This window comes from Lonchura striata, chromosome 8 (genome assembly GCF_046129695.1).
Source record: "Lonchura striata isolate bLonStr1 chromosome 8, bLonStr1.mat, whole genome shotgun sequence".
NCBI lineage: Eukaryota > Metazoa > Chordata > Aves > Passeriformes > Estrildidae > Lonchura > Lonchura striata.
Genome location: NC_134610.1, coordinates 31,344,161 through 31,370,556, shown reverse-complemented (window position 1 = coordinate 31,370,556; position 26,396 = coordinate 31,344,161). Strand labels below are relative to the sequence as shown.

The following is a 26,396-nucleotide window of genomic DNA, read 5'->3' as shown; positions in this document are numbered from 1 at the left end:
ATTTGTTCAGAACTGGTCCCTGATCTCTTTTATTCTTCTTTTATACTCCATTGTTCTGGTGTTCTCACAGTTGGGATACATTTGTCTTCCTTTCATCAGTAAATCAGCATCCCTGTAGAACTGAGGAGGTAGAAGGAGCTAATTTGTCAAAAGCTGGCAGCAGGTATCCAGTAATTTTGCATTGTTTTTTTTCCCTTTCTTTATTGTATGGATTTGGTAAGTACTATTTTCATATAATTGCATTTAAGTCTACATAAAAGAGAAGCTTTTAATGTTCAGGAATTTCAGAGTATAAAAGAAATGTGGCACTGTGCAAGACTGTTTTTTTTTTTTCCTAAGATTGAAATAGGATGACAAAAGAAAACAGATGTTGTTTTATTATTAAAATATCCTACACTGCTCTCTACTGGAAGAGTGGAAGTCTACATTAAATTTTAAGAAATGCACCTAAAACTATTTCTTAATCAAGAGTCAAGTTTATTAATTTTTTAGTCTGGTAAAACTATCTTTTTGTAAGCATGCATAGAGGTATTTTTTCTTCCCTAAGCTCTGAAGAAAAGCACCTGAATGTGCTTTGCAGGTAAAGCCAATAAAATGTTGAGGGTCAAAATCTAAACTGGCAGGGGAAGAATTATTGGAGAGTTTCCTGCTAATGTCAAGTTAAAAAAGTGCACTAATCTCAACAATTCACCTGGCCTTACTGAGACCTGTTGGGCACATCAGAACAGCAGCAGGCTTGTCAGAAATGTGAGGGATTCTGGATTCCCTGAAGTTGTCTTAAATTTGAATTGACCTTTAATTGAGCCAGCAAAGTAAAAGATTATTTACCTTCTATTTTTAACAGCCAAAGTACAACTCTAAAAGCAATTTTAATAAATTCGCAATGGAATTGGACCAAAAAACCTCTTGCTCGTGTTAATGCATAGGGAAATGTCAGCTACATTCTGACAAAGACATTCCCCACAAAGGGTGTGTCTGATAGCTTGTTGTGTGAGACAGCCCTCCTGGCCATTACTGGGCTGAATTTTCTCTCAGTTGCTGTCAGTGATAAAACCTCTGTTGATTTAATATGTTGAAATAGTGTCTGTTAATTCTTTACAGCTGCATTATCTTGCAAATCTTTGCATGTGGAGTGAACACATCTGGTTGTTTGCTAATATTAGATTGGAAACAGTTTGATCTGAGGAGTTTGTCTTGTATGTGGCTGGCCAACAGCTCACTTTCTTTGTGGCAAACATCACTGTATATTAAAGGAACACTTAAATGGTTCTGACTGATAGGATCTGTTGGCCTCATAAGAGTCATTTCTGTTTGCAGACAGCTGCAAGTGAAATGAGAATGAGTAATATATTAGGAAAATAACTGCTCATCAGTTTTGTGAGGAATACGTTTGGAAGAATGGCAGACTGCAGTGAAGAATATGTGGTAAAGAAAATGGCTTTCGAGTGTTTTACGTTATACAAAATATTAAATGTCATCTTCCAACTTTTTAAAGTAGCCAATGAAAATTCACTATGATCATGATGAACTCAATAGTAAACAACACATAAATATTTGAATCTCGTGGCATGCCTAAATTATATATTGTGTTTGAATAGGCATATTATGCATGGAGTACACTGACCTCAAGAATAGTGTTTTTGCTAGCTACAGACAGTAAACAGATGTAGCAGTCATGTGTAAACATTTTTCAGCTGTATTGTGTATTTGAACACATTGCTTATGTAAAGAACACTTAGGCATTTAATGAGTTTATTAGTTTGCATTTAGGATTAATAGTGAAGGGAAACTTTTATTTTTTGTTTCCCTCTTCTGGAGTGGTGTAAGAGTGTGTTAGCTTGACTCCCAGAAACCACTTAGGTTTCATTTGCTGGTGGTTCTGCATTAGTCAAGTTGCAGAAGGGAACCTCAAATGCTGAAAACAAACACTGGCTTGCCAAGGTTTCATCTCAAACTCTGGATCAGTACTGCTCCCTAAAGGAGCTTGGGCTTGAAAAGGGAGGTTTCACATTTACCCCTTTTGCTTTGAATTTTTTGTTGCAGAAACTCTTCCATGCTGAATAATCCTATTATTCATGCCACAGCTGGACCAACTTCCTGATATAACAAATATTTTTTCACTGTGCTTGTGAGAGATTTGGTGAGAAAAATCTGCTGAAAGACCATGATAAAATGGCCATCTTCCCATTTCATGGGGATGGTGACTTAGCTGTTGGTGGCTTCCCTAGAAACCTTGGTGGCAGTGTGTGTGCTGTGCCAGGGGTTGTACAAACAGCCTGGTGACCTCGACAGCTGAAGCCCCAGCTTTGCAAATTCATTTGTTTGCTTAACTTAACTATCATGAGTAATACCACAGGAATTGGTACCTAATACTAAACAGAAAATGATGATAGATGAGATGGAAAAGGTACAGAGCAGATGAAAAAACAAGCAATAAAAAGCCTCCCATTAAAACATTAGCTGTTTGTTAAGGCTTTATTGCATAGTCATTCTTTTGTTACAAACCTGTCTTGGTCTGAAATTCTGTCTGTATTTTTCCTCAAACAGAATAGTCCTATTAATACAAATATTCAGAATATCTCCCCTTAATTGCTGACTTTCTTTTTATTACTCTTACCAAAATATTAAGAAGGGAAGTCAAGCATGAAATGTGTAAGCAATTTTAACACACTTGAATTAACAAAAAGTACAATTGCAATTGAAAGAGTGGGAAATAGATACAAACAGTGCAATCCATACTTTAGCCTTGTAATTTTTCTTGGTATTAACACTTAAGCTACAATCCTTCTTTGTATATCTGGATTTATTATTTTCCTACGCTTAATAGTTTAATATGCACAAGCTTGAATTCCACATCCAGTTCAAAACTGCTGAGAGCAATTGAAATTTCACTGGTGATGCTTAATGTCAAGACCAGCACTCATCTGGAAGAAAGTGAATGACATATGGAATTCTAGTGGGTTATGTTCTGTAAATGCTGATATAAGTGTAATGGTGTTTCTGTATTTTCTGAGTCTTGGTTGTTTATTTATTTTGTAACTTACTGAGCAAACACAATGAGTTTTTCTTCAGGTTTTGTCAGTCTTTTAAAATGCTTTCAGCAGTTTATCTTTCTGCTTGGAAGTCTACTTCTCTCTCCCCTCCATGATCATAAATGGTAATTTCTGGTTTGGGGAACATTACTATAAGCTTTAAAATTCAGTGACATTTAACAAATTCCCCAGCTGTGGCTGGGGAATTTATTGCTTACATTTTCTGAGGCAGTAGTGTGAATTAGCATGAGGTACAAGTTTCTGGAAAAACTATATTTGTGGAAGATACTGTTTGTGGAAAGATTGGTCTGCTGCTGGGATTTACTGAATACAGCAAAGATAGCTTCATCCTTCTTGGACTGGGAAGCAGAGGAGAGTTCTGGGGAAATGACTGACACTTTCTTAGCTTTACCAGAGTTGGTCATCTGGATAGAAGTAAGTAAATAAAATATGTAGGGCAGCCCTGTGCCCTTCTGGAAAAGCAGCTGCAGGCAAGGCAGCATAACCTGGGGCATCTCTTTATGTGTGTGACCCAGTTCCACCCAAGGCCTGGCCCTAAATCTGTATTGAGGGGTACTTACACTGATACTGGTGCTGCCAGTTGGAAAACAGCACAAGGATTAGGAAACAGGCAGGGGTGAAGCATCTGTCTCAGCTTCTGTATGGACAGAAGTGGCCTGTGCTCTGCTCACTGAGCCTTGTCCACACCTGCAGCTCCTGTTTCCTGTGTTTCTGCAGGATTCCTGCTCTGTGTATTACACACCTTGAGGTGCTCACAAACTTACAGCAATTACACTTCTGCCTCTTGGGTTCTGCCAGGTGTGGTGGGTATAAATGTGCCTGTGTGCTGATATCTGGTAACGTTGGTCTTTCAACCTTCCTCTTAGACTCTTATCTGATTTTATCTGATCTTTTTTTGCTCATACTCATCTTTCTCTTTCTGTCTCAGCCACATGCAGTATTCATCATGTCCAAGGATCATTCTTCCTTCTCTATGTGCATTATGTGTAGCCATCACTTTTCCAGGCAAGATCACTCCCTTGGCCTAAAGTTATTGGAGCTGTTGTGGGAAGGACATCAAATCAATAGCAGAGCCTTCTGCTCTGTTCTTCCAAAGCCTTGGTCTCCTGGCTGGAGAAGTGTAATCACAGAGAATATTGACAGCAGATGTGTGTGGTGTTTTGATTAACACACCCTTGTTTTCAAGGTGGCACCTCATGTTTCAGAGTAGGTAGCAAATGTCTAATGAGGCTTCATTATTGGTGGAGCTGCAGTTTCTTTGCAGGAGTACCTTAGGCACACTGACTGTTCTAAACTTGTTTGGAAGATTTAATAGAGCTTTCAGAGTCACTCTGTTTAAATTGTCTGTATCTTGGCAAATTTAAATCCCTTTACCATAGAATGGCTATGACTTAAAAATTGTGCACACCTGTCTCTGTCAGGGTACACAGAAAAATGTGCTTTGGGAAAAAGGGAGGATTTTTTTCCCTAGCGTTATTCTAGCATATACATGTACATTATGTGACTTAACTGTATTTCACTGTGAAAACTGGGCAACAGAAAGTCAATTAGTGTGTCACACAGATGGGTTTCAGGCAGGATTCTCATAATTTTTGTAACAGTACAGTAGAAAGCAAGTGTGACGGTACAGGAAATAAAAGCATTTCAGTGTACAAATAAAGAAATAAGGTCCTTTTGCAATATTATGCTTTATATATTAAAACATACGTGTTTGGTTTTCATTAAAGCCTTACTTGGTAAAAGCATGAGTTGTAATAGAAACTACTTGAATATGACTCTTGTTTTGCATAAGCTGGAGCCTAGTTCCTGTAAATGTATGTTACTATACCAAGCAGTTCTGAGAGGAAAATCACTTCTTTTAATTTATCTCACATCTTGTAAAAATGTTTTACTGACAGAATCCAAATTACTGGCTCATGCTGATTCATGGGAAGTATCTTCCCATCTGTATTTTCTCTGCATTTTTTTTATTATTTTCTAAAAAGAGTTATTACCAAAGCAGTAATTTCCCTGTGGAAAAAGGTACTTGAACTTCTAATTTACAGATTCGTATAGGATGGTTTTTTAAAGTCAATTTTGATAGTGCTAATATTAGTATAAAATGTAATTCTTGTTATTCTCTTGATTAGAAATAGCTGTGTGAAGGTCTTTTCTATTTATCAACTACTGAAAAAATTGCCTTTTCAAAATGCTGTTTGAAAATAATTGGAAAATAAGATTACTCAAGTTGATTAAGCCTTTAAATGCATAACTTACTGCTCACAAATTACAATCTTTTCAGTTCCTAGGCAGTACAGAAGTGGAGCAGCCCAAAGGCACAGAAGTTGTAAGAGATGCTGTTAGAAAATTAAAGGTAAGAATTTTTAATGAAACATAAATGGAATGTACGCTTAACCTCTTTTCACAACTAAAATACTTTGTAGGTTTTCTAGATGAATTCACTGGCTCCATAAGGAGTTGCTTTTACCAATCTCTTTAGTGTGTAGGCTCTTCCTCATTATGTCTGTATGGCCAGGTGTTCTGCTGTTTACAATATTTAGTTGTCTTACAGATTTTACAATAGTTCAGAAATATTTATAAAGTTAATGTACTTCACTGGCTAATGCTTCTTCTTCAGGCTCATTTAAGGCTTCATTAATACAAGCAGAGGTAGCAAGAATTTGTTTTAGCTGTCATCCCCAGCTATGCCTGAGAAAATCAGACTTTTGCAATTTCCTCTTGGCTACCTGTGCTTGGGCACCAAGGAATTCAGTGGCCAACTAAAAATATCCGAGTGCAATGACTTGTTGAGGGTTGTTTTCAGTTCATGTGGCTTTGCCTTGGCTGCTCAGGGCTCTTCAGACACTGTGAGCTGGGGCAGGGAATGCTGATTGTTCCAGTCCACTCCACTGCCTTGTTCCTGTGCAATTGCTTCATGCTCAGCTGCTCTGAGCTATTGGCCCTTCAGTTTACTTAGATGTAGAAATCTTTCTCCCTACTATTGCATTTTTCATAATTTTTTTGGGGGTTTTTCATTATTTGTATAAACAGGTTCCTTGGAAATGGGCAGGAAACATGGGGAGTCAATATTGAAAAAATTGATTGTGTTATTACCATACTAAAGAAATGCAGACAGGAAATATGAGACTACTCATGCAGCTCAGCTTTTAAGGCTCAGTTTTCCCTTGAGAAAGCCATCTTTACAAGATGGATCAGTAATCTTCTTAAGGTATTGAAACACATTCTTTGCTGTTGTTCTCACTCTACCAAAATAGTACAGCTTCCTTTAAAGATTCATTTAACTGATTCTTGGAGTATTTTATGCCAAAAAGACTTTATTGTGCTGCAGATAGTCAGAGTCATTATTGCCTAGTTGTTTTCAAGTGTTTAAGGCTAAGTTTGACCCTTCATTGAGCATTGCAGCATTCTGTCAGTGGAACAAAGTGAGTTTCTGTGCACCTTGGGTAGTTTGCCTTCATAAAATTCCAATACCCCCAGAAAAATCAGTTACGTGCAGAAATCTGTCACAGTGGTATCTTGATATGGAGCAGCTTTGCTTCTGTTTTAATGGTGTTTTATTGCACTTCTGAATAAACCAAATGCTGAGTGTCTGTCTCACTGGTGGAGCCCCAGGCTGGCCTGGGGCTCACAGATCACTAGAGGCTTTGGGTGGGTTGAATTCTATGATTTCACACATGGAAATTGTTTCCTCTGAGAGAGGGTCCAAAAAGGATTTCAAATAACTGTTCTCAGAAGTGTGGGCAAAGCCAGAAATGTTGTATCTGGTTTATGGTCACTGGAGTGTGTAGATATCTGCTCTAACTTTCTACACACAGTCCCTAAATAAACCACCTTAGAGATGGAAGTCTGAATAGTTGCTGCCAGAATTACATTATTTTCTTTAATTTTGGAGTGTTGTAGCTTAGATGTCAAGTATTGCATGTGATCTTACATAATCACAAGTTTATTAGAGAATTTCCAAAGTAAATAAACATGACTTTCGGAAGGACCTGAAAAATCTTGGAACAGAATTCAGAGAGCAATGAAAATGCTTTTATGTTTGGAACAATCCCCAATTAATTGAATACTCATTTGAAGGCTGACTTAAGTTGCACATCTGTAGTTTTTGAAGAGAAGCCTGGAGGTACTAGATTTTTTTATTAAGCACATATCCGTAATTTGTTTATATAAAATGCTAATTGAAAAATTTTAAGTTACTAAAACAGCTTGAAAAGCTAATGTCATATTGAAAGAAATGTTGAAAAAGATGAAGTGGTTTGGAGATAGGAGGGTTTTTAGAAGACATGTAGCTTCTCATGCCATATTTATATTTTTAAATTATCTAGATTTGCTTTTAACTGCAATGTTATTAATCCTAATTTGTTTTTAATTAAAATGAATAGCTGGCAGGAAAACAACTGACACTTTCTTGATGTTTAGAGCTGTTTTTACAAGTGACTTGCATCACTCTAATACGCTTTTGCAGTCACATGCTCCAGTGATATACGGACCATGAAATGCAGCCACCAGAAAGCATTTTTCTTAAGTCCTCATGTCACCAAACTGTCAGAGTCAAGATTTGATATACAGCTGTTTACTTCTCTAAATCATCTAAAAGCCCTTAACTCAGCACAAAAACTTGGGTTGTCCAGTGCAGAACCTGCAGCTGCCATTCCACAAACTGACTTTTCCCAGCAGATGGAGCTGATGTTCTACAGAAACATAAAGTATCTTGGACAAACTCTTTCTTGATGCTTTGTTGGAGTTTTATCCCAAATATGGCTCTCATATTTTCTTGACAATTTTTCTGGGACAGTTGCAATTAGAAGATAGTTTTTTTTTTTTTCAAGCAACTATGTTTAATTTTTCTTGAGGTTTCTCCAGTGGTTTTATCTAGGTGAGATTTCCTCTTATGTTTTCCAAGTGCTTGGAGCTGTGCTGCAGGAGAAAGAAGAAACTTGAACACTAATGTTTTACAATGTGTTTGTCTATTTATTTGTAAGATAAGGCGGACTATTGTCATAATTTATTACAAAATGTGTTTTCCTTCAAGTTTTCTAGTCAAAGTTGTTTCTAGAATGAAACAAAAACTAAAGCATGTGGCACCCAGATGCTGTATCCAAACATGCCTACGGTACTCAAATGTCTACATGTTGTCAAATCACACTTTATTTTATTAAATTAAATTATTGCTTTCCTTGATTAGTGAAGTTTGTAACTTCTCAGTCAGACTGTAAGAATGAATTTGATCCTTACAAGGTGTTGGAAGGGTTGCCAGAGGTGGAAACAGGTAGAAAGAGCAGCAGGACAGATGGAAGAACCAGCATAACCAGAGCAGTGGTAAGAAAGCTGCATGGAGGAGTTTTAGGAAGAAAACAGAATAAACACCTGAGTTTTGGGCTGTTTCTTGTCTTCCAAGGGATGTTTTGTGAGGACCAAACTTAAGGCTGTTTGCTTACCCATCTTTCAACTCATTATCCTTTTTTTCTTCTACTTTTTTTCTGTAAGTGGAGATGACCATACAAAATGCAAATAGAATGAATCACTTTGAAACCACTTGAAATATTTTTCATCATGTCCTTGACCTCTAAGGATACACAGAGGGAAGAGTGCTCGTTCACACACTTGCACACAGGCAGAGATGTTGTCCTGCTGCTGCCCTTAAAGGACCATGCATGGATGTTTTTCTGAGCTCCCTCCCATGTTAAAGCTCAGTTTCATTTGCTGTTGGTAGGACAGAGGAGGGAGGGTGGAGTACAGAGAAGCTTTTAATGTTGGGATAAAGATATTTTGCAGCCAAGCCTTCCAGCCATGACTGCTCTCTTTGAAGTACTGCAGAAAGCAGAATTTGTGGTTCAAAATCTGTCAAGGACATCCTGAACACCAAAGCAAAGCAAAGGAGAAGAGCTGAATAAGAAAATACCTGTTCACCCTGCCTCTCAAAAAACCTAAAATTAAACCTGTCTTTGCTCAGACCACGCCCCCCCAAAAAAAGAAAAAAAAAAAAACAAAAGAAAAAAAAAAAAAAAAAAAAACAGGAAAAAAAATTCAAATACCTGCCACAAAAAACCTCCATGCCACCAGACAAAATAACCAAAATATCTCAAAACAGCAACAACAAAGCAGCCCACCCCCAAATAAAACACAAAAAATCTGTCAGGAAGTGAGATGTAAAAAGGACTGCACTCTGTTGTCTTCTACTCCATGGTTAATAGATGGATAGCCTTCTTCTCAGTCCACTGTGTTTCTGGAAAATAAAATACAACCTATTCTATAGACATGCACTTCTGGATGCCTTTTTCGCTGTCCAGATGATAGAGAGATTGAATTTTGCATATCATTTCACCCTTTTCCTCTTCTTGATGGCTATTTTTCAGAGGCCATAATTCCATTATGCCCACATCAGATGTCTGGGAGGTTGGACAATAACATGACCAATTAGATGACATGAAGGCACTGCAAAAACATGAGGCCTGTTGGGTATTTTCAGACATGTTTCCTTATAATGAATATTGTAATGAGAAAAAGGAGGAAAAGCATTTTCTGCAGGACAGGTTACCAGGCTGCTTCCCAGCTTATCCCATGACCCTGCCCTAAACCAGGGCTCTTTTAAGGTGTGAAGTGCAATGTCTGATTTGTCACTGGTCACCTGCATCAAATCACAGGAACGTCTCCATTTTCATGTCTCAGCTATTTTTAATTAAATCTTGAATTATGCAGGGAGGTGTAAATATTAAACAGAAACACATATTTTTGAATGGATGGTTTAAATTTATTTATAGATCTATAGAGTTAATTAGTCTTAACAATTAATTCTTTCTTTCCAGTTCCTGGCTGTCTTGAAAACATGATTTTTTTTTTCCTCATGGCATTTTTGTTGGTTGTGGTCTGATAAGACTTGATGCCTAAACACATCAAATTTAATTTTAAAAGCACTCTTAGAGTATGCATTTTCTCCTGCTGCTGTGATAAATTACAAAACATATGGATGTTTTTGTTGGGTTTTTTTTATTATTTTTAAAGCTAAGTTAAACCTTAGAAAATAGGTTTATGTGTATCTGTTACTTTCCCTAAAAATGCCATGAAAATATAATGTTAATTCTGAAGCAGTTGAACATAAACTAGCCCATCCCACTGAGCTGGACTAAACCTGGGGTTTGTGCCTGAGAACATTATATCTATAAACTAACAGTTTAAGAATTTGGCCTATCATTTCTCTTCCCAAGCCATGCTGTGATTCATTATAATTTTATATCATTTTCCATTTTGATGCTAATAGGAGGCTGCAAATTTTTACCCTCTTAAATAACCTTGTTACTGTGTGAGATACCAATATTATTTGGTTTCAAATGTGTGCTAATAGGAAAATATAATGTTTGTACATCTCCCAGGTCCAGAGGTCCCTTGGGGTCCTCCTTAGGTGGAAGGAATGACTAGAAATAAATAAAAGAGAAAATTCCTGATACGTGGCTCAGTGACGGGATGTGCTGTTCAAAGCCTGCACAAGTTTGGGAGGTGGGTGAATGTGGCATTCTGGAGAATGTCAGATATAAAAGAAATTGCAGATCAGTATCTGTGTGCTATCTGTTATTGCACAGGACAGTGGGCAGGAAAAATGTGAAGAAAGGACCCGCCACAGATTTTCTGAATTAATCTTTGTGTGTTCACTGTACCCAGTAAACCTTTGACTAGAAAGCTCATTTGTCTGTGTGGAGGGGTTTCTTCTGTGCTTGGTTTCTTTCACCATTGGTTTTGATTTTATGGACTGTCTTAAAGTGGGTTTTCCAGCCCTCTGCTAACTTTGCTAAATATCCTGTAATTTTTTTCTCCATTTTGTTAATACCCTTCTGCATTTGAAACCCTCAGCAGATAACATTTGAGTGTTTTCTCACAAGCAGCTGATGCAGTGCAGCCATTGTTGTCATCTTAAGGATCTCTTTGAAATATCTTCCCAGTTTTGGTTTCATGAGCAGGTCCTCACTTAGTGGAAGTCCTACCACATAATCAACACTTCATTCTGCCATCCTCACAGGGTAGTCTCCCAAGAACCAAAGGTTGTTCCACGTGTGGGATTTGCAGGGTGGCTTGTAGGAGAACAAGGGCTCTGTTGGGATACCAGCCTGTGGGGTTCTGGTTGATGAGGCTTCTCCCTGTTATTTGCCCCTTCACCAGTCTTTGTGGTCTGCAAGCCTCCTCTGTAACAATTTTAGATTTCAGATCACTAGTTAGTTTTCTCCCCATTTTTTTCCCCTCTTATTTTTTCTGCTTGCAGATTTTATCAGGTTTTTTTTCCCCTGGTCATTGTTCAATAATGTCATGCTTAAGAAATCAACCCTGCTGGAATACATTAGAAACATATCTTCCCAATGACAGTTTCCTGTTTATAACTACATCTGGAGACTAATGTAACTAACTTAACTCATACTTTCTTTCTATTGCTTCACTTTCTTAAATTTAAATATAAGTGGCATACAAAATACAGATGCTTTGTCTACTTGGACAATCTGCATTTTTTGTAAAATATTGATCATCATTAATTTCATCTCACTTGAATACACTAATTCTTGAACTGGATTTCTGCTTTTTTGAGAGTGGAGATGTGGTAGGGTCAGTTTGTTCACCGCTTTTTTAGAATTGGCACAGAACTGCCTTCTGGAACTTCCTCAGTGTTGTAAGTCTTCTTGACTACTTGGAGCAAGCTTTGGCCAGCTGTTCTAAAACTTGTGCAAGTTATTTACATCACTTACTTTAAAACCTTTTTCTTTAAAACTTACTTTCTTTAAAAACTACAACTTTTTCATGATGTAGCTGTCTTTTGAGACTCTGAGATGATCGCTGTTGGAAAATCAAGCATTCTGTCATCATTCTCAATATATACCATGAGTTTAGCAGTAAAATCAAATAGTATTTGTGCTTTCTCTTCACTACTGCACAGAAATTCTCATGCGTGGCTTGCTTGCAAAGGGACGTTTTCAAAAGGTCTGGATTTGCTCGAGTTCCAGGCTGTTTCAGGATGGGTTGTGCCCCAGGATTATCTGGCACCATGGAGTACCTTGGAAATTGAGATGTCCAAATTCTCTGGGTGATCTTTGGATTTTGTTGTCATTCCATTTAACCTGGCAAAGTGAAATAAGGGATCACACACACGGCCTCCTAGCCCCACCCAATGAAGGGACATCAGGAAATTACAAATCAGAGAGGAAAGCTGGTGTAGTACAGCTAATGAAAAAATGCATGATCTGAAAATTATCTAAAGACACTTTAAGTTTTATATTCCTCTTGGGAAAAAAAAAATCTAATAAAGCAGTGGTTGCCCTATCTTTTTCCTCTTTGAGTATAGACTTGGAAGGCTAAATTGGAAGTATAAAATATAGGACAAGTTTTGTGTGGTGTAATGAGTGATTTTTTTATTAAACTTTTTTTTTCTCTGTAGTGAATTTTAATTGTTCTTTACAGTCAACAGATGTCATTGGACAAAATGCTGTAAATCAACAGTTATGATTTTTAAAATTTTATTTTCTATAAAATGTCTTTAAAAAAATAAAATAAGCATATGGCATGGTACACCTTAATAAAGATACATGGATTAATATGTATTAAAAGTGAATATGGCAAAACATGGGCTTGAAGTTAAATTCGCAGATGGGAAAAGGATGTGTTGCAGTACATGATGCTGAAGAGGCAGAACTAGAAATTATATTTTCTTGACTCTCAACTAATGTGTTTTCACAAGTAAGTAATCCTGTATGAAATATAAAATACTTTATAATTTTACTTGGCCAGTAAGTGTAGCAGTTCTAGATATTTAAATGCAAAATAGATATTTAAGAGTTCATTTTGAGAATGGCACAGAGTAGTTTAGATGGGGGATAGCTTTTTGGGGTTTTTGAGGTGGGAAGGTGCTGTTTGTTTTACCAAATGTGTGATACTTATCAGCTATTGGGGTTCATTAATCAGTAATGAAGTGTTCAGGTAAATCCTGTTACTGTGTGAAGTTAAGAGGATCAATTATAAATTAATATTTAGCTATCAAAAGTCCTACAAGTGCCTTCAAAATGAGGAATAAAATTGAGAAGAAGAGAAAAACAGGTTCATTTTGTGCTTTTAGGGTAGTTCTGCAAACTAGTTAATAATTTGCCATTAATGAAGCTGCCTGTAAGCAAAATGAAATAAAAGAGATTAACAATCATATTGTGCACAGCACTTGTGTTATGGGAAGATTTTCCAAGTAAGGATCAGAGCAAAAACCCTGAGCTATCACTTAAATGAATAATTCATTGTAATCAGAGTTTTTAAGTGTTGGTGGGAGAGGTGTCACTTGGCTACAGCCCAGCACCTCACAATGACGAGGAATTTCAGGCTTGTGTCTTCCAGGTCTGGTAGGACAGCACCCTTGGTGACACCCTAGATTCTTGATGGCCCTGAAAGCCATCGTCCACACTGGCTTCTGACATGGAAGAAACTGAACAGAAGGAACCCAAATTTGCACTGGTGGGGAATGATGCACCTGGTTTATTCTGGAATGGGAGTGTTGAGGATAATTGTGTTCAAACAGAGCTCTGAAGCAGCGACTCCAACTTCTGGCCTTTAGTGGATCATCATCCTTATTTGTGCATTTGAAAATGCCATTCCAGGCTGTCAAAGACTTGAGAGTAGAAGGGCAGCGTTTTGCTCTGGTAACAAAGAGCAATCACATATATTTGCTAAGAAAGGTACCCAAATTTAGGGGATTTCTGAACTGTCATGCAGCAGCAAATTTGAGATACTCTGCTGATTCTATAGGCTGTGTTCACGAGAGAAAGACAGAAAGGTAAGTATAGAAAAGGAGATGGAAAAGGATGGAAAATGTATTTGACGGGAATTATTACCCAGCCCAGTCATATAAACTCCTGTCCAGCCACCATCTAGTGGGCTGCAGGCAGATAAATTCTGAGAACAAAACAGATCAAGTACTTCTTAGGTGTTGACAGCTGTAGTGCTTTCAAACTGACCCTGTTTAAAACAAGTGATGGAATATCTTAAAGGAGCATCTGGAAGTACCCTCCATGCATGAGTATGCAACTGACAAGTATTTGCAGTATGCAAAATCTTCAATTAAGTGCATAAAAAGCAGATAAAAGTTTCAGGGAAGATGCTAAGTAATTTTAAAATAGTTCTCCTTGAATTTTAGGAACATTCTGTAGTGTGCAGTTGGAAATGCTGGTCTGTGCCCAATGGAGACTCCTGGAATAATGGTGTTGTTTATGGGAAGCGTATTGAAGAAGGAAACAACTTCAGGTGGAGGGAGTTGAGAGAAAATCAGAATTAATAAAGACAAACAAATAATCACTATTAATGTGATTGCTTTTTTAATGTGTTGTGCTTTTTGTGTTTCAGTTTGCAAGACATATCAAGAAATCTGAAGGCCAAAAGACGCCTAAAGTTGAGTTACAAATCTCAATCTATGGTGTAAAAATTCTAGATCCAAAAACAAAGGTAAGCAACTTATATGGGTTTTTTTCCATTCTAAACTAGTAAATATTTCTTTCACTGGTTTTGAGGTTTTCATTGGTTTGTGTTTTTTGAAGTATTATAACTAAAGCTGTTTCTGTTGATGGAAAAAATCTTCTAAAATACCATGTTTTATTACAGCACCTGGGTGACATCTTCCCAGAAAGGTACATGACAGTCCTGAAGGCACACTGTAGCTAATGTGGCATTCAATTTTTTTTTAATCCTTTCACAGCAGGGCTTTTAAACTTTGAGGAAGATGAAAACAATGAGCTAAAGAAATGTTAACTCTGCATATGATAAAGACCTTTCCATATATATGGTGAATATTGAATTTGGAAGATTCTTTTGTTCTGTTTAATTGTGGAGTAATTGCTGCATTCAGGCAATGGCATTTTCTCAAATGGTAGCTGTAGTTCAAAGCTACAGATGTTTGCAGACCATTTTTGCACCAGACTCTTTACACAACCAGAACTCAACAGTTCCCAGATAAGCAGAGGGGACAAGGAATATCCATGTCAAATTTAATTGGAGTTTTTGCATCTTCCTGATGAGGTAGGATAGACAGGGGTGATAAACCCCGTATCCTGGCAAAAAGTGTTTTAAAGTAACAGTTTGAAATGCTAAAAGATCTTAGCCTTCCTGCAGAGATTAACAGAAATCTGTGGGATATATGTTCCTGGGGGAGTAGGAACATTCTAATCTCTTAGCAATGTTGTTATTACAATTGAGTTGTTATTACAACTCAAGTAATAATCAACTGTGAGCAGTCTTTTTATCTCCCCCACTTCATTTCTTGTAGCCTCATGTAAATTTCAATTGAGTTGTCCTTCTTTTTGCTCAGTTTATAAATGCTTTAGGAAATTCAATTTCATGTTATCAGCACTAATTGAAGTCATTTTTTGCAGTGTGTTTTTGAAACAAAGCACTTCAGTAGGAATATTGGGTTTTAGTCAGATAGTGACTATTAATGGCAGTAGAAACAGCTTATGTATCAGGACCTGATTCTATACTTGCCACTCAAAAAAAGGATTATAGAAAAGTGGTTCTGTTCTTAAATGATATTAAATAATTATATGGATCTGTAAACCTCATAGTGCCAGGGCAAGCACACTTCATTATTTCTGTGTGTTGAAGAGCACAGGACAGAGATCTGGGACATGGGAGAAGTGGAATGCCTAGAACAGCTGTAAAGACTGAGAAAATGAACTCACGTGGGGCAAGGGGAAAAGACTGCCCATAGGGTGCATTTTTTGGCTATGTGGTTGTGTGCAGAGAGGACATAGCTCTGTTTGTGGGCTTACAGCAAGCTGGAGCCCCAGTGCTGCACAGAAACTTTCTTTTTTTAATAGACAATAGTTGACATCTAAAAGACATACTTTCCTTTAAAGCAAATACTGCTTTCCCATGTAATAAGCCAAATAAAATAAAATACCAAGAAGAGACTTGTTGAAGAAAAACAACAAAAAAAAAGTAGTTGAGATAGTTTATTTCAGTCTTGTCAAGCTCTCGCAGATGAAGAGCACTGCCATTGCAACTTTTTAAATAGCTGGAAATTGCTCTTTAATAGAAAATTAAATACAGTAGCAAAAATATACAAATAATAATGCTTAAAATGTCGCACCTCAAGTAAACAAGTATTTGTGTGTCAGATTACTTTCTCTTTACTTGGTTAGCAAAGTCATTTTATTTCTGTTTTCTGTATTTGATGTAGCAAAGTAAGGACTCATTTCAGTAAATCCATTTTAACAAACCTTGAGAGATGATGAAATTTAAAGATCTTGTAGACCTGGAAAAATAACAAATTATTTTACATAATCAGGCCCTAAATAAATTGCAGAGGGATGCAAAGCAACAGCAAAATCAATTTACTAGCACAGAAATTACTGTCCAAATAAACACTTCCAGATAAATGCTGTCCAAATAAAATCTTCCTGTTTACATTCAGTAAAAACTGGAGTGGTTTTGGAAATGAGTTTGCCAACTTCTGTTACACTTTAAGTCCATTTTTGGGTGCTCTCATGTGCAATAAGACACATTCAAAAACATTACTGCAGCTTGCCTGCTCATATGAGGAAATGCAGAGCTTTCCTTTGTGCATCTTTATCCTCATCGAGTGCAGGAATTTCTTAAAAATAACCTTTCTGTTGGTTTGCAGGAGGTCCAGCACAACTGTCAGCTCCACAGGATATCCTTTTGTGCTGATGACAAAACTGACAAGAGAATATTTACTTTCATATGCAAAGACTCAGAATCAAATAAGCACCTGTGCTATGTGTTTGACAGTGAAAAGTGTGTAAGTACTCGGGGTGCTCTGCAGGGCTCGAGGGCAATGAGAGGCAGCCTGCCTTTTAACTGGCACACAGTTTTTCATGCTAGCATGGTGTCTTGCAACTTAGATGCATTAAATTAAGAGTCTCTTTCTTTGGTGATCTGAGGTGATTTTCTGGGATAATTTCTCTTGCTGCCCAGCCCAACATCCTGGGGGAAGCATCTGCAGTATTCCTGGAGAACGGGCTCCATCCCACCAGGCTCGAGATATTTGCACAGCTGTTTGCAAAGATTACTGCAGCTCTGGGGCTGGGATACCCTTGCAGGCATTTCTGCTGATGTGTCTGTCTCTGGTTTTAGTGTGGTGGTTGTTTTTGGGGTTTTTTATTTTATCACAGCAAGGTTCTCCCTTCTTTGTCCACCCCTTTCCCTGCCCCATATCTCAAGTCTAACACCACAAAGCACTCCCAGACAACTCATTGCACCAAGAACATTCTCTAGTGTCTGAGACAGAACAGTTATTCCTTACTGTATTTATTTCTCTGCTAAAGTTCTAAGCAAACAGTGTAACCATACGTTCACATTTTATTGTTTTGGAATCACTTGTTTCTGAAACCTTGGTTTCCTCCATCAGCTTCCTGTAGGCTTGTGTTACCCCCATCATTTGTGACATAGATATTCTGCACTGACTGTATAAACACATCATAATATAGGATATGAATCAACATAGAACTAGTAGATTATTATACTTTGCACATACAAATCTGTGGATTTTTTTTTCTGGATATATGTAGTTGGAAATAATTGGACAGTTAAATATTTGTCTGCAGTATCCTGAGTGAGCTTTTATAGTACTCACAAAAATAAGTGTTGAAATCCAGGTTTAAAATCAATAGGAATCAAAATATCGATTGGCATTAAAACATTATTTCATTCAATGTAAAAGACTTTATTTAATGATTGAATAGGCTGTATATGCTTCAGAAATCATCAGGAAAAGCCTTTGTGCAGTATGATATTTGTGTTTATGGAAATTGAAGACATAATTTATACTGTCCCATCTCCTTTCTTTATCCAAAGTATTTTTGCATTCTTTCATAGCATTTTACCAGGATATTTGGCTGAAGGGTGCTTGTGATGCTCTTTTGTCATGTTGGCTTCATGTTGGATGGGGCAAAGCCTTTGTATATGATACATGGTATAAATTATTTTGTGATATTCTAAAATGAAAGGAGCTCCAGCAAATATTCCTAATTTACTAATTTCAGTCTTATGTTTTATGTAAAGGCGGAAGAGATAACTTTAACAATTGGTCAAGCATTTGACTTAGCTTACAGGAAATTTCTGGAATCCGGAGGAAAAGATGTTGAAACAAGGAAACAAATTGCAGGTTTACAGAAAAGAGTAAGTTTTGAACTGTGTTGTTCTTTTTAAGACATAAAAGTACATGCTGCTCTATTTGTATTATCTTCTTTTAATGGAAGCATAATTTCCAGCATTGTTCTCAGATTGCTAAGGTAAAATAAAAGACTGAAAAAAAATCTGTTTAAAAATATTTTGTTTTTCTGTCCTCCAAGGACACTAAAAAGAAAATTTGGAATATGGAAGATACTAAAATTTAATTAGGTTTTGCAGTCAGATAACGAGTTAAACCTTGATTCCAAATCACCAGATCTCTGATGAAACTTATGCTTAGTGGATACTGTTGTTGAAATCCATGACTATCCTAATAGCTATTGAATAACCATTTGCCTTGTAGATTCAAGAATTAGAAACTGAAAATGCAGAACTGAAAAATAAAGTTCAAGATTTGGAAAACCAGTTAAGAATAACACAAGTACACGCATCTCCAGTAAGTACCTGACAAAACTCTTGTGTCTGAGTCACTCTGTATTTATAATCACTTTATGATCATTCTGAGCATCCCTGCTGTTCCCAGAGATTGCCATTAACATGCAGTGATCAATAGCAGGTTTGTTGAAGGGGCAGTGTCACTAACAGTGACAGAGTGAGGAGCCAGCAGAAGTGCAAATTGCAGTCTCTGCAGCTGTGCCTCTTCCATACATATTTGTTGCTGCCTGAGGACACCAAATGCTCCCTCCACTAGAGAGCTGAATGTGCCAGCTGAGGGTGAAAAACCATCCTGCACTGAAAGGTTCCTAAATGCTGCCTGGGAGCTCCTCACAGCTTTGTCACCAGCACATGGTGACTGTGGCTGGCAGCCTGCCTGCCAAGGAGTCCTTAGGTCTTGGGAGCTAATGCTGGGTGCTAGGGAAAGAGGAGCAAGCGTGGGCTCCTCGCTGCAGATTCCAACTGCTCTGCAGTTCCTGTAGATGATGAGGACTGGAGCTTGTTTAAATTGCTGGCTGGCACTTGCTGACACCTAGGCAGGACCTCCAACAATGCAGGTTGCACTGCAGGCTGGTCCTTACGCCACCCCTCTTCTTACAGGCCTGCTCCATCTGTACAGCTTTAGGTGGCTCTCAAAATAAATCCAGTTTCTTAATGTGTGGCAAAATCTTTGAACAAGAGGAACTGCTTTTCAGCTGTGCATTTTGGACTGCCTTGTTCCTGCCCTGGATCTTCACCATTTCCCCTTAAATGGATGTTCAAAAATGTGTAAAAGCATATTTGCAGTGGTGCTGACAGTTTCTCAGTAGTGTCTGTGCACTCTTTATGTTGATCAAATGCTTTTTCCCACGAGAGACTGCCAATTCATTTTACTGAAATCTACTTAGAGGAGAGAGCACCATAAATTATAAACACTGTGTAACCACCACAATGAACATTTTACATTATTAATAACTTCTCACTTATGAAGCATTCAGTGATAGGTAATCAATCTTAATGGTAGATTTAATATCAAGTTAGCCAATTCTTTCATTTTTTTATTTTCCTCCACTGGATGTTTTTATTTATGAATATAATAATTAAATGTACATTTGAATGCAAATAAATAGGCTCTTGAATGCATTGCAAGCAATTATTTTCTTTCATTTAAATTAAAGAACTTTGTCATTTCATTAAGCAAAAAAATGAAAGAAAGTTATTAATAGTGCCCCAAAAATATCCAGTAGCTTGTGATTTTTGGTGTTTTTTAAGACAGTGGTGTTGCATTCCATATTAAAGAGTTAAGGTCTGAATTTGTTAATTTGACAGCCACTTGTAAACTCTCTCCCTAGAGGGTGTTTTATTGTTGATTATTATTGGTGCAGTGAATAAGCATGTTGCTTAAATAGCACTTGTGCTGCAACAAAACTATAGACTATTGATAATTATTGATACTAATTAATTTCAAAAAATCACTGTTGGCTATTAATTTGTACTTTTATTTTGTTGCTTTATTTACTCTTTTATCTTGAAAATGAAAGCCCCAAACATGTCCTGTCACAAATCTTTAAAATTGCAGTGAGAGCTACCTAAGAGCCTGTTCAACATCTGCATCCATTCTGACACAGAACATTTCTAGAAATGGATGAGTGTTGGTACAGGATGCCCAGGGGTTTGCAGCCCTCTGTACTCTTGGAGATGCTGGACCTTCCCTGATTATGGTCCTCAACAGCCTCAGCAAATTGGATCCTGCTGCAAGCAGGAGTTTGGATTAAGCTCCTTTCCTTTTACAGGATTCTTCCATCAGTTGTGCAGCCGAAAATCAAAACGAAACAAAACCAACCACCCAAAACCAAGCACATTTTTAGGAAAAAGTATTCCTTAACTCCAGGCCCACAGCTGTTCCACCAAGAACTAGCAACTTTGGCACCTCACCAAGAGGCACCTTCCAGGCAGCTCCTTTGAAACCAGATCTTGGGCAGGTGGTAAATCAGAGCTCTCAAGGGTGCTGGTGTAGGAGGAACTCCATGCAGTGCAACTGTCAGGTTGAGAATGAATGAAGGAATGGACTGGTGAGGTTTCCAAGTGACTTCAGTGCAGAGAAAAAGATAAAAAATATTATCTTTTATACAAATTTAAAAATAAAATTAATATATTTTATTAGCTATATTATTTATTCAAGATAAAATTCTTATATTTTATATTAATATCAAATATTTTAGGGCAGTTTAAGTCAGTTAAAATTACTATCAGTCAATGTGCTTGGAATAGCAGTGAATGTGATGGCACCTATATCCTTTTTTACTACATGAGCAACAAATATGTATGAAGGAACAAAATTACAAACAATTAATAAGATAATTGATTGCCTATTATGGTTTGCAATTATTTTTTTTCACTTTTCATTCAAATCAACTATGATTTCAGGTATGATTCTGCTAAGTCCCAATTCTTATCAGAAAAAAATGGTGCAAAAATTTCTTTCCCCCTATTTCCACATAATTTCTGTAATGATAAGGTCACTTTAGTTTTAAACTAAATAATAGGTGATTTTTTTCTAAATTTAAACTAAAAATTTCTATGCTGCTCCTGCTCTGTCTTCAAAATTAAAGTAACAGACCTATATTGTGATTTTTTTTGTCAGAGAAAGCTTTTCAGATCTGCTGATAGTATTTTCTGAAATAAAATCGCTTAAATGGAGCTGAATATCCAACACGGGGAATAATACCTTGTTTGAGCCCCTTTGTAAGCACTTTTGGGTGGATGGGGAAAGCTTCCCTCCATGCAGATAGTCTTGGTATTACATGCTGTGAACGTAAGATAATTGCCCTGTGACTTAAAACAGATTTTTTGAAACTATAAGTTTTAAGTATTCTTGCATTTTTCATATCACACTGATGAATCATGCAGAGATGCCAGTGCCATACAACAGCTTTCTGAAGCTTTTCTTAGCCATAGTAAGCATTTAGATTTATTTATATCTTTTTAGTCTTTTCTGCCTGGAGCTCCTTATCTGTCAGTCCAGTCTTCTGCGTGCTGAGGTCTAGGGAAGGGATTGTTCAGTGGTCAAAGGAAAGTTTAAGCCTTGATCCTTGACACCTAATGTGATAAAAGAACACATGCCTTTAAGGGGCATCACGGCAGTTTGTGAAGAAATGTCCATTTCCAGAAGCCAGCTGCAGATGGGTAAAAGTTGCACAGTCAGGCTGGCAGTGATCAGGAGGGTGATTTCCATCCCCAGGAGAGGAGACTGAGGGGCCTTTAGAGCTTATTGCACACCGAGTGTGACACACTGCTGTGGCAGACAGCACATGATCTCACTGCCATGCTCTGTATGGTAACATACTGACCCAGGACAGAATGCCTTTCCCACCTGGCAGCAACTGGGGAGCCATGGTAATATTTACATGCAGTGCTAGTCTATAATTTCTTTATTCCTGCTTACGAGATACATTGATTAATCATTCTAGACACATTATCCTTCCCATTAGTTTTTAATGAAATGAAGAAGGGAGAAAGCACTTCAGGAAATTTGAAGTGCAGCAGGTTTTTTTACTATTATATCACTTGATTTGTGTGGCTTGGGTTTTGTTTTGGTTTCTTTTTTTAAAAAGCAATCCAATTCTGCTCTTTTTGACAGCTCAGTCTTCTGTTTCACAGATCATTTTCCCACAAGCAGGACCAGATTACATTTCCTGTTTTCACTTCAGTATCAAAAGAAAGTAGAATGTGAGAGCATCTTTAAAGTGTGGATGGATAACTTAATACGTGTATGGGTTGAAGCATCTGGTTCACTGCGCATTTAAAAAAAAAAAAATTGTTTCAACATGTTTCAGTTCTAAACAGATACATCCAGGCTGTCATTTGAAACAAACTTTTCTAACTTCCTGGTGTCACTGAAAATAAGTTTATAGCTAAATATGAAATAAAAGCATTTGCTCAGGATCAGATGTAATACTATCCAGACTTAAAATTCAGTTCCTCTTTTATTTCCAAAATGTTTTTAAAACATTTTGTCTGCAGTTTCACAAACTATAGACAACATGTGATATGCCAGTCTAGACTGCAATGTGTGGCTTTGCTGATAGATTTACTTCTCTAAAAGGAGTTTGCCCTGTGCTTATATATTGAATTCTTGGGTAATAGTGTTGAACACTTTCTTTGCAAAACATAATATTAAAACAACTTAATTTGCTGATCCTTCATATCAAATGTGTACAAATTTATGATCTATCCAAAAATCCATGCCTGGTCTAAGAGAAGAAAATGTAAGCTTAAAGCTTTATTTTAAGCACTGAATCAAAAATATTTTGGGTTGATAATTTCATAAGAGAGAACATCTTTCCAACTGAAATCTCTGTTACTAATTGTTTTAATTAAATTATGTTTTAAGTAATAATAGTGAATTGGAGTATTAGGGAGTTTATTGCAAGTCCTCAGTTCTCTATTAAAAAAATCAGTTACCAAACCAAAACACAAAAAAAAACCCACTTCCATATTAAAATTAAAAGTAGTAACAATTTAAAAATTTAGGGATGACTTTTCTCTCTCCAGTTGATAAGTATTGTAAGTTAAAGGCTTGATTGGGATGTACAAAGGGAAACTCCTTTTCTGATTATTCTTGCTTGTATTGCAGGTTTTTTTTGCAGGCTAACTAAGGGTTTATTTGAGGCCATATTTTAAAATAATATTGACAGAGTGAAATGAGAGCAGAATATGTGTGTGAATAATGCAATTACCTACCCTTTGCATTTTTGCAGTGTGTAAATGGGTGAAAAGCATTGGCAGCAATCAAATTCTGCTTTTCAGGGTTACAATTGCCGTCAGGATTCTCTCCTTGCTTGGTTATTAGTATCACTATGAAATTTTTTTTGTAGCTGCTCTAAATCTAGCCATATGGCCAAATCAACATCAATCTAATTTAGGTGCTTTTTCTGTCAGTTCATAAACTCTATGGGAAAAATAAAATTTCTTTCTGAACCTATAAAAGAAGCCATTAAGACAATGAGATCATAGTTGGAAATGAAAGAGAGAAAACTGGATTGTATAATGAAATACTTTTGCATAAAATATATTGTGAAAGTTGAGCATCAAATTACCAATCTTCACACTTTTTCTCTCAGGATATTGTAGCTAATTAGATTTACATTTGCTCAGCACATTCAGTAAATAATAAACTGCTTAGTGATGATGTTTTCTGCATTCGGGTCGATGGTTTTGAGCAGTCCTCCTAGAACTTTGAGAAGTTAGTCCCTCAGATGAGTGGGTTTGCCAATGCAGAAGTGTTATGCAACAGGAGCTATCACTTTTTTTTGGTGTCCTGAGTGGCTCTGTCGAGGACATGCCATCCCAAACAAGAGTTCCCTTAGTTTGCCTCTCAAGCTGTGCTTCCAGGTGCCATGGGAAATGCTGGCATGGAATGTTCCCTTTGTCTCACCCCTTTGCACGCACTGCTAACGTTTCTGTGACTCGTGTATCTGTTGTTTACTTCTCATCTGTTTCAGTGGCTTGGCAATGCTTTAATCACTGGTCTTTTTTTGCATTTGGCTTTGATTATGTAAGGATCGTTGGATTCTCATCCTGCTGTTTGCCTGTGGGGACACTGCTGCAGTTTGTGTCACCGGAGGCTTTGGATGCTGCTGCTGTGTGTAACTGCAGCCTCCAGAGCCCAGCGCAGCCTGGCACAGGGGGCTCACATCACATCTTTTTGCTGCTGTTTCCATTGCCAGTGCTGCCCAAAGCTGCCAGGGTTCCCTGAGAGCACTCAAATGTGGGGCAGCAGGAGGAGGTGCTGGGAGAGGCAGCCCCAGAAGGATCAGTGTTCTTCCATGCTCCATAAATATTGCCAAAGAAGCAGCGTGGAATTCGTACTCCTACGTGGAGGTGGTGCAAAACCCCTCCCATTTTAAGAAGAGCATTAAAGACATTGATTGATTGATTAGCCCTTTGCTCCAAGGTTTTGTTGTGACCTAGAGGCATAGGCCACCTGCCTCAGTGACCCTCCTTGGAAAGCTTTACCACACCCATGGGAAAACCCTAAGGCAGACCTTGGAACTGCATGCAGATTTCAAAAACCATTTTGGAATGTGTTTATGCATATCACTTGATTCCTGTTTCCACCAAGATTGCCAAGTGGGAAAATGCACATGTTTTTGTTGGGTTTTTTTGCCTATCTTCTGCCTTCTTAGATTTATTATATTCTGTGTTCAGTTGTTTGAGCACTTTTTCATGAGAGTGTCAAATTCTGTTGCATTTATAATGTTAAAGAAGATCAATTTGAAATTCCCTATGACATACTTCATGTCACTGAAAGAGTACTAAATGAACTGAAGATGTAGCAGTTAATTAATGGAACTGCTAATGCTCATACAGTATTTTATGAATTAATAAGTTATGGATTAGTGAGTGTTCCTAGTAGTCCTAAATTTCAGGAAATGAGCAGGTTCTTGACTAAATGCATAATTTTCAATTCAAGGTTGCTCACCATTCTCTGGAACGTCTCTGCAGTTTCCTGCTGTGGTGGTTTTGTATATCACCAATTTAAATTTTTTAAGGAAAAAACCATTTTCTAATTTATTCTAATTCATATTTAAGTGATTGCTATGTGGGTGTGACACAGAGATTGCAATCAGTGCCTAGAGACCCCTTGTAAAAAGAAGCAATTTTGAAGTGATTTCCTGATTAGTAAAACCTCAATCACTTTACATTTTCTAGTATGATGCAGCACACAGTGCATCTTCAGCACCCTTCTCAGTAGAATGAGTCAAAAATAAATCCTTTGGTGGCACACAGTAATACCTAACCATAAAAGAGACCCAAGTCCACTGAACTAGTATGTTCATTTCATTTCTTGTTCTTATGTTGATGGAATGAGGCCCAAATTGGAGCATTTTATCAATGCCACTGTTACTGCAGGTCTGAGTGGGAGCCTCTGACAAAACACAGTTTCTGTTTAAAATGACAATTTAATTATTTTTACTATATTTTCTTCCTTTACAATTTGGAGTAAGAGTATCAATTTTCAGGAGCTACACCCTCTTCAGGCTGTATTCTTTAGAGTAAGGGTCTCTGCCTTTCTGCCCTGCACTTTGTGTGTCTGGTGGCATTCCCTGTGATGTGAGCAGAAAGCCCATCAGCCTTGCAGGTCCTTCTGGGCCCTGGGACGAGACACAGAGCAGCTCTCCCAGCACTGATGGGTTCTGTGCTGCTCTGAAAAGGAAGAATTCCTAGGGAAAATTCGTGTCCTGAGCAGGTGCATTCCCAAAACTGTTGTAGAAAGCTCACCACCCCATAGGGTGTGTGGTGTCCCAAGTGTCACTGTGAGACCTGTGGCTGCTGCAGTTCAGGGCTCAGATGATACCAGGGCTGTATATTCTGGTTTTGTATTGAATTTTTCCATTGCCTGGATTTGATATATATTCATCATCCTCAAGGCTTTGCTTCGTGGTGCTATGTGCATTTTGCTGCTTTCTGTGGGATTTTTCATGTGACATCCATGCCTTCTTGTGAAAACTACTTATCTTTTGCTGTTTTGTATTTCAGGAGTATTTGGCTTTCTTAATTACACAGTCTTTTTGAGCATTTATTATTCTGATGGCTGGGGTTTTTTACCCCATAATTATGTATGACAGCAAGGATGGCAGAAATGCTCAATAGCACTGCAACTCTTCTACCTGTAGTTGGTTATACTCTTGAAATAATAATCAAAAGTCTCTCCTGTGGGTTTTTTGATTTCTTTTTACTGATTGCCATCCCAAACCCTCCACTTCTCAA

At 37.4% G+C, this 26,396-nt stretch overlaps 1 protein-coding gene across 10 annotated transcripts in view; it reads left to right on the top strand.

The window, feature by feature from the left end:
• GULP1 (GULP PTB domain containing engulfment adaptor 1) overlaps nucleotides 1–26,396 on the top strand; it is a 146,535-nt gene that overhangs the window by 100,083 nt on the left and 20,056 nt on the right. For all 10 annotated transcript variants that reach the window (XM_021540931.3, XM_021540935.2, XM_021540937.2 and 7 more), the window contains 5 exons: nucleotides 5,335–5,406; nucleotides 14,409–14,507; nucleotides 16,681–16,818; nucleotides 18,081–18,197; nucleotides 18,553–18,645. In XM_021540931.3, coding sequence (XP_021396606.1) covers nucleotides 5,335–5,406; nucleotides 14,409–14,507; nucleotides 16,681–16,818; nucleotides 18,081–18,197; nucleotides 18,553–18,645 — 519 coding nt within the window. The remainder of the gene's footprint in view (nucleotides 1–5,334; nucleotides 5,407–14,408; nucleotides 14,508–16,680; nucleotides 16,819–18,080; nucleotides 18,198–18,552; nucleotides 18,646–26,396) is intronic.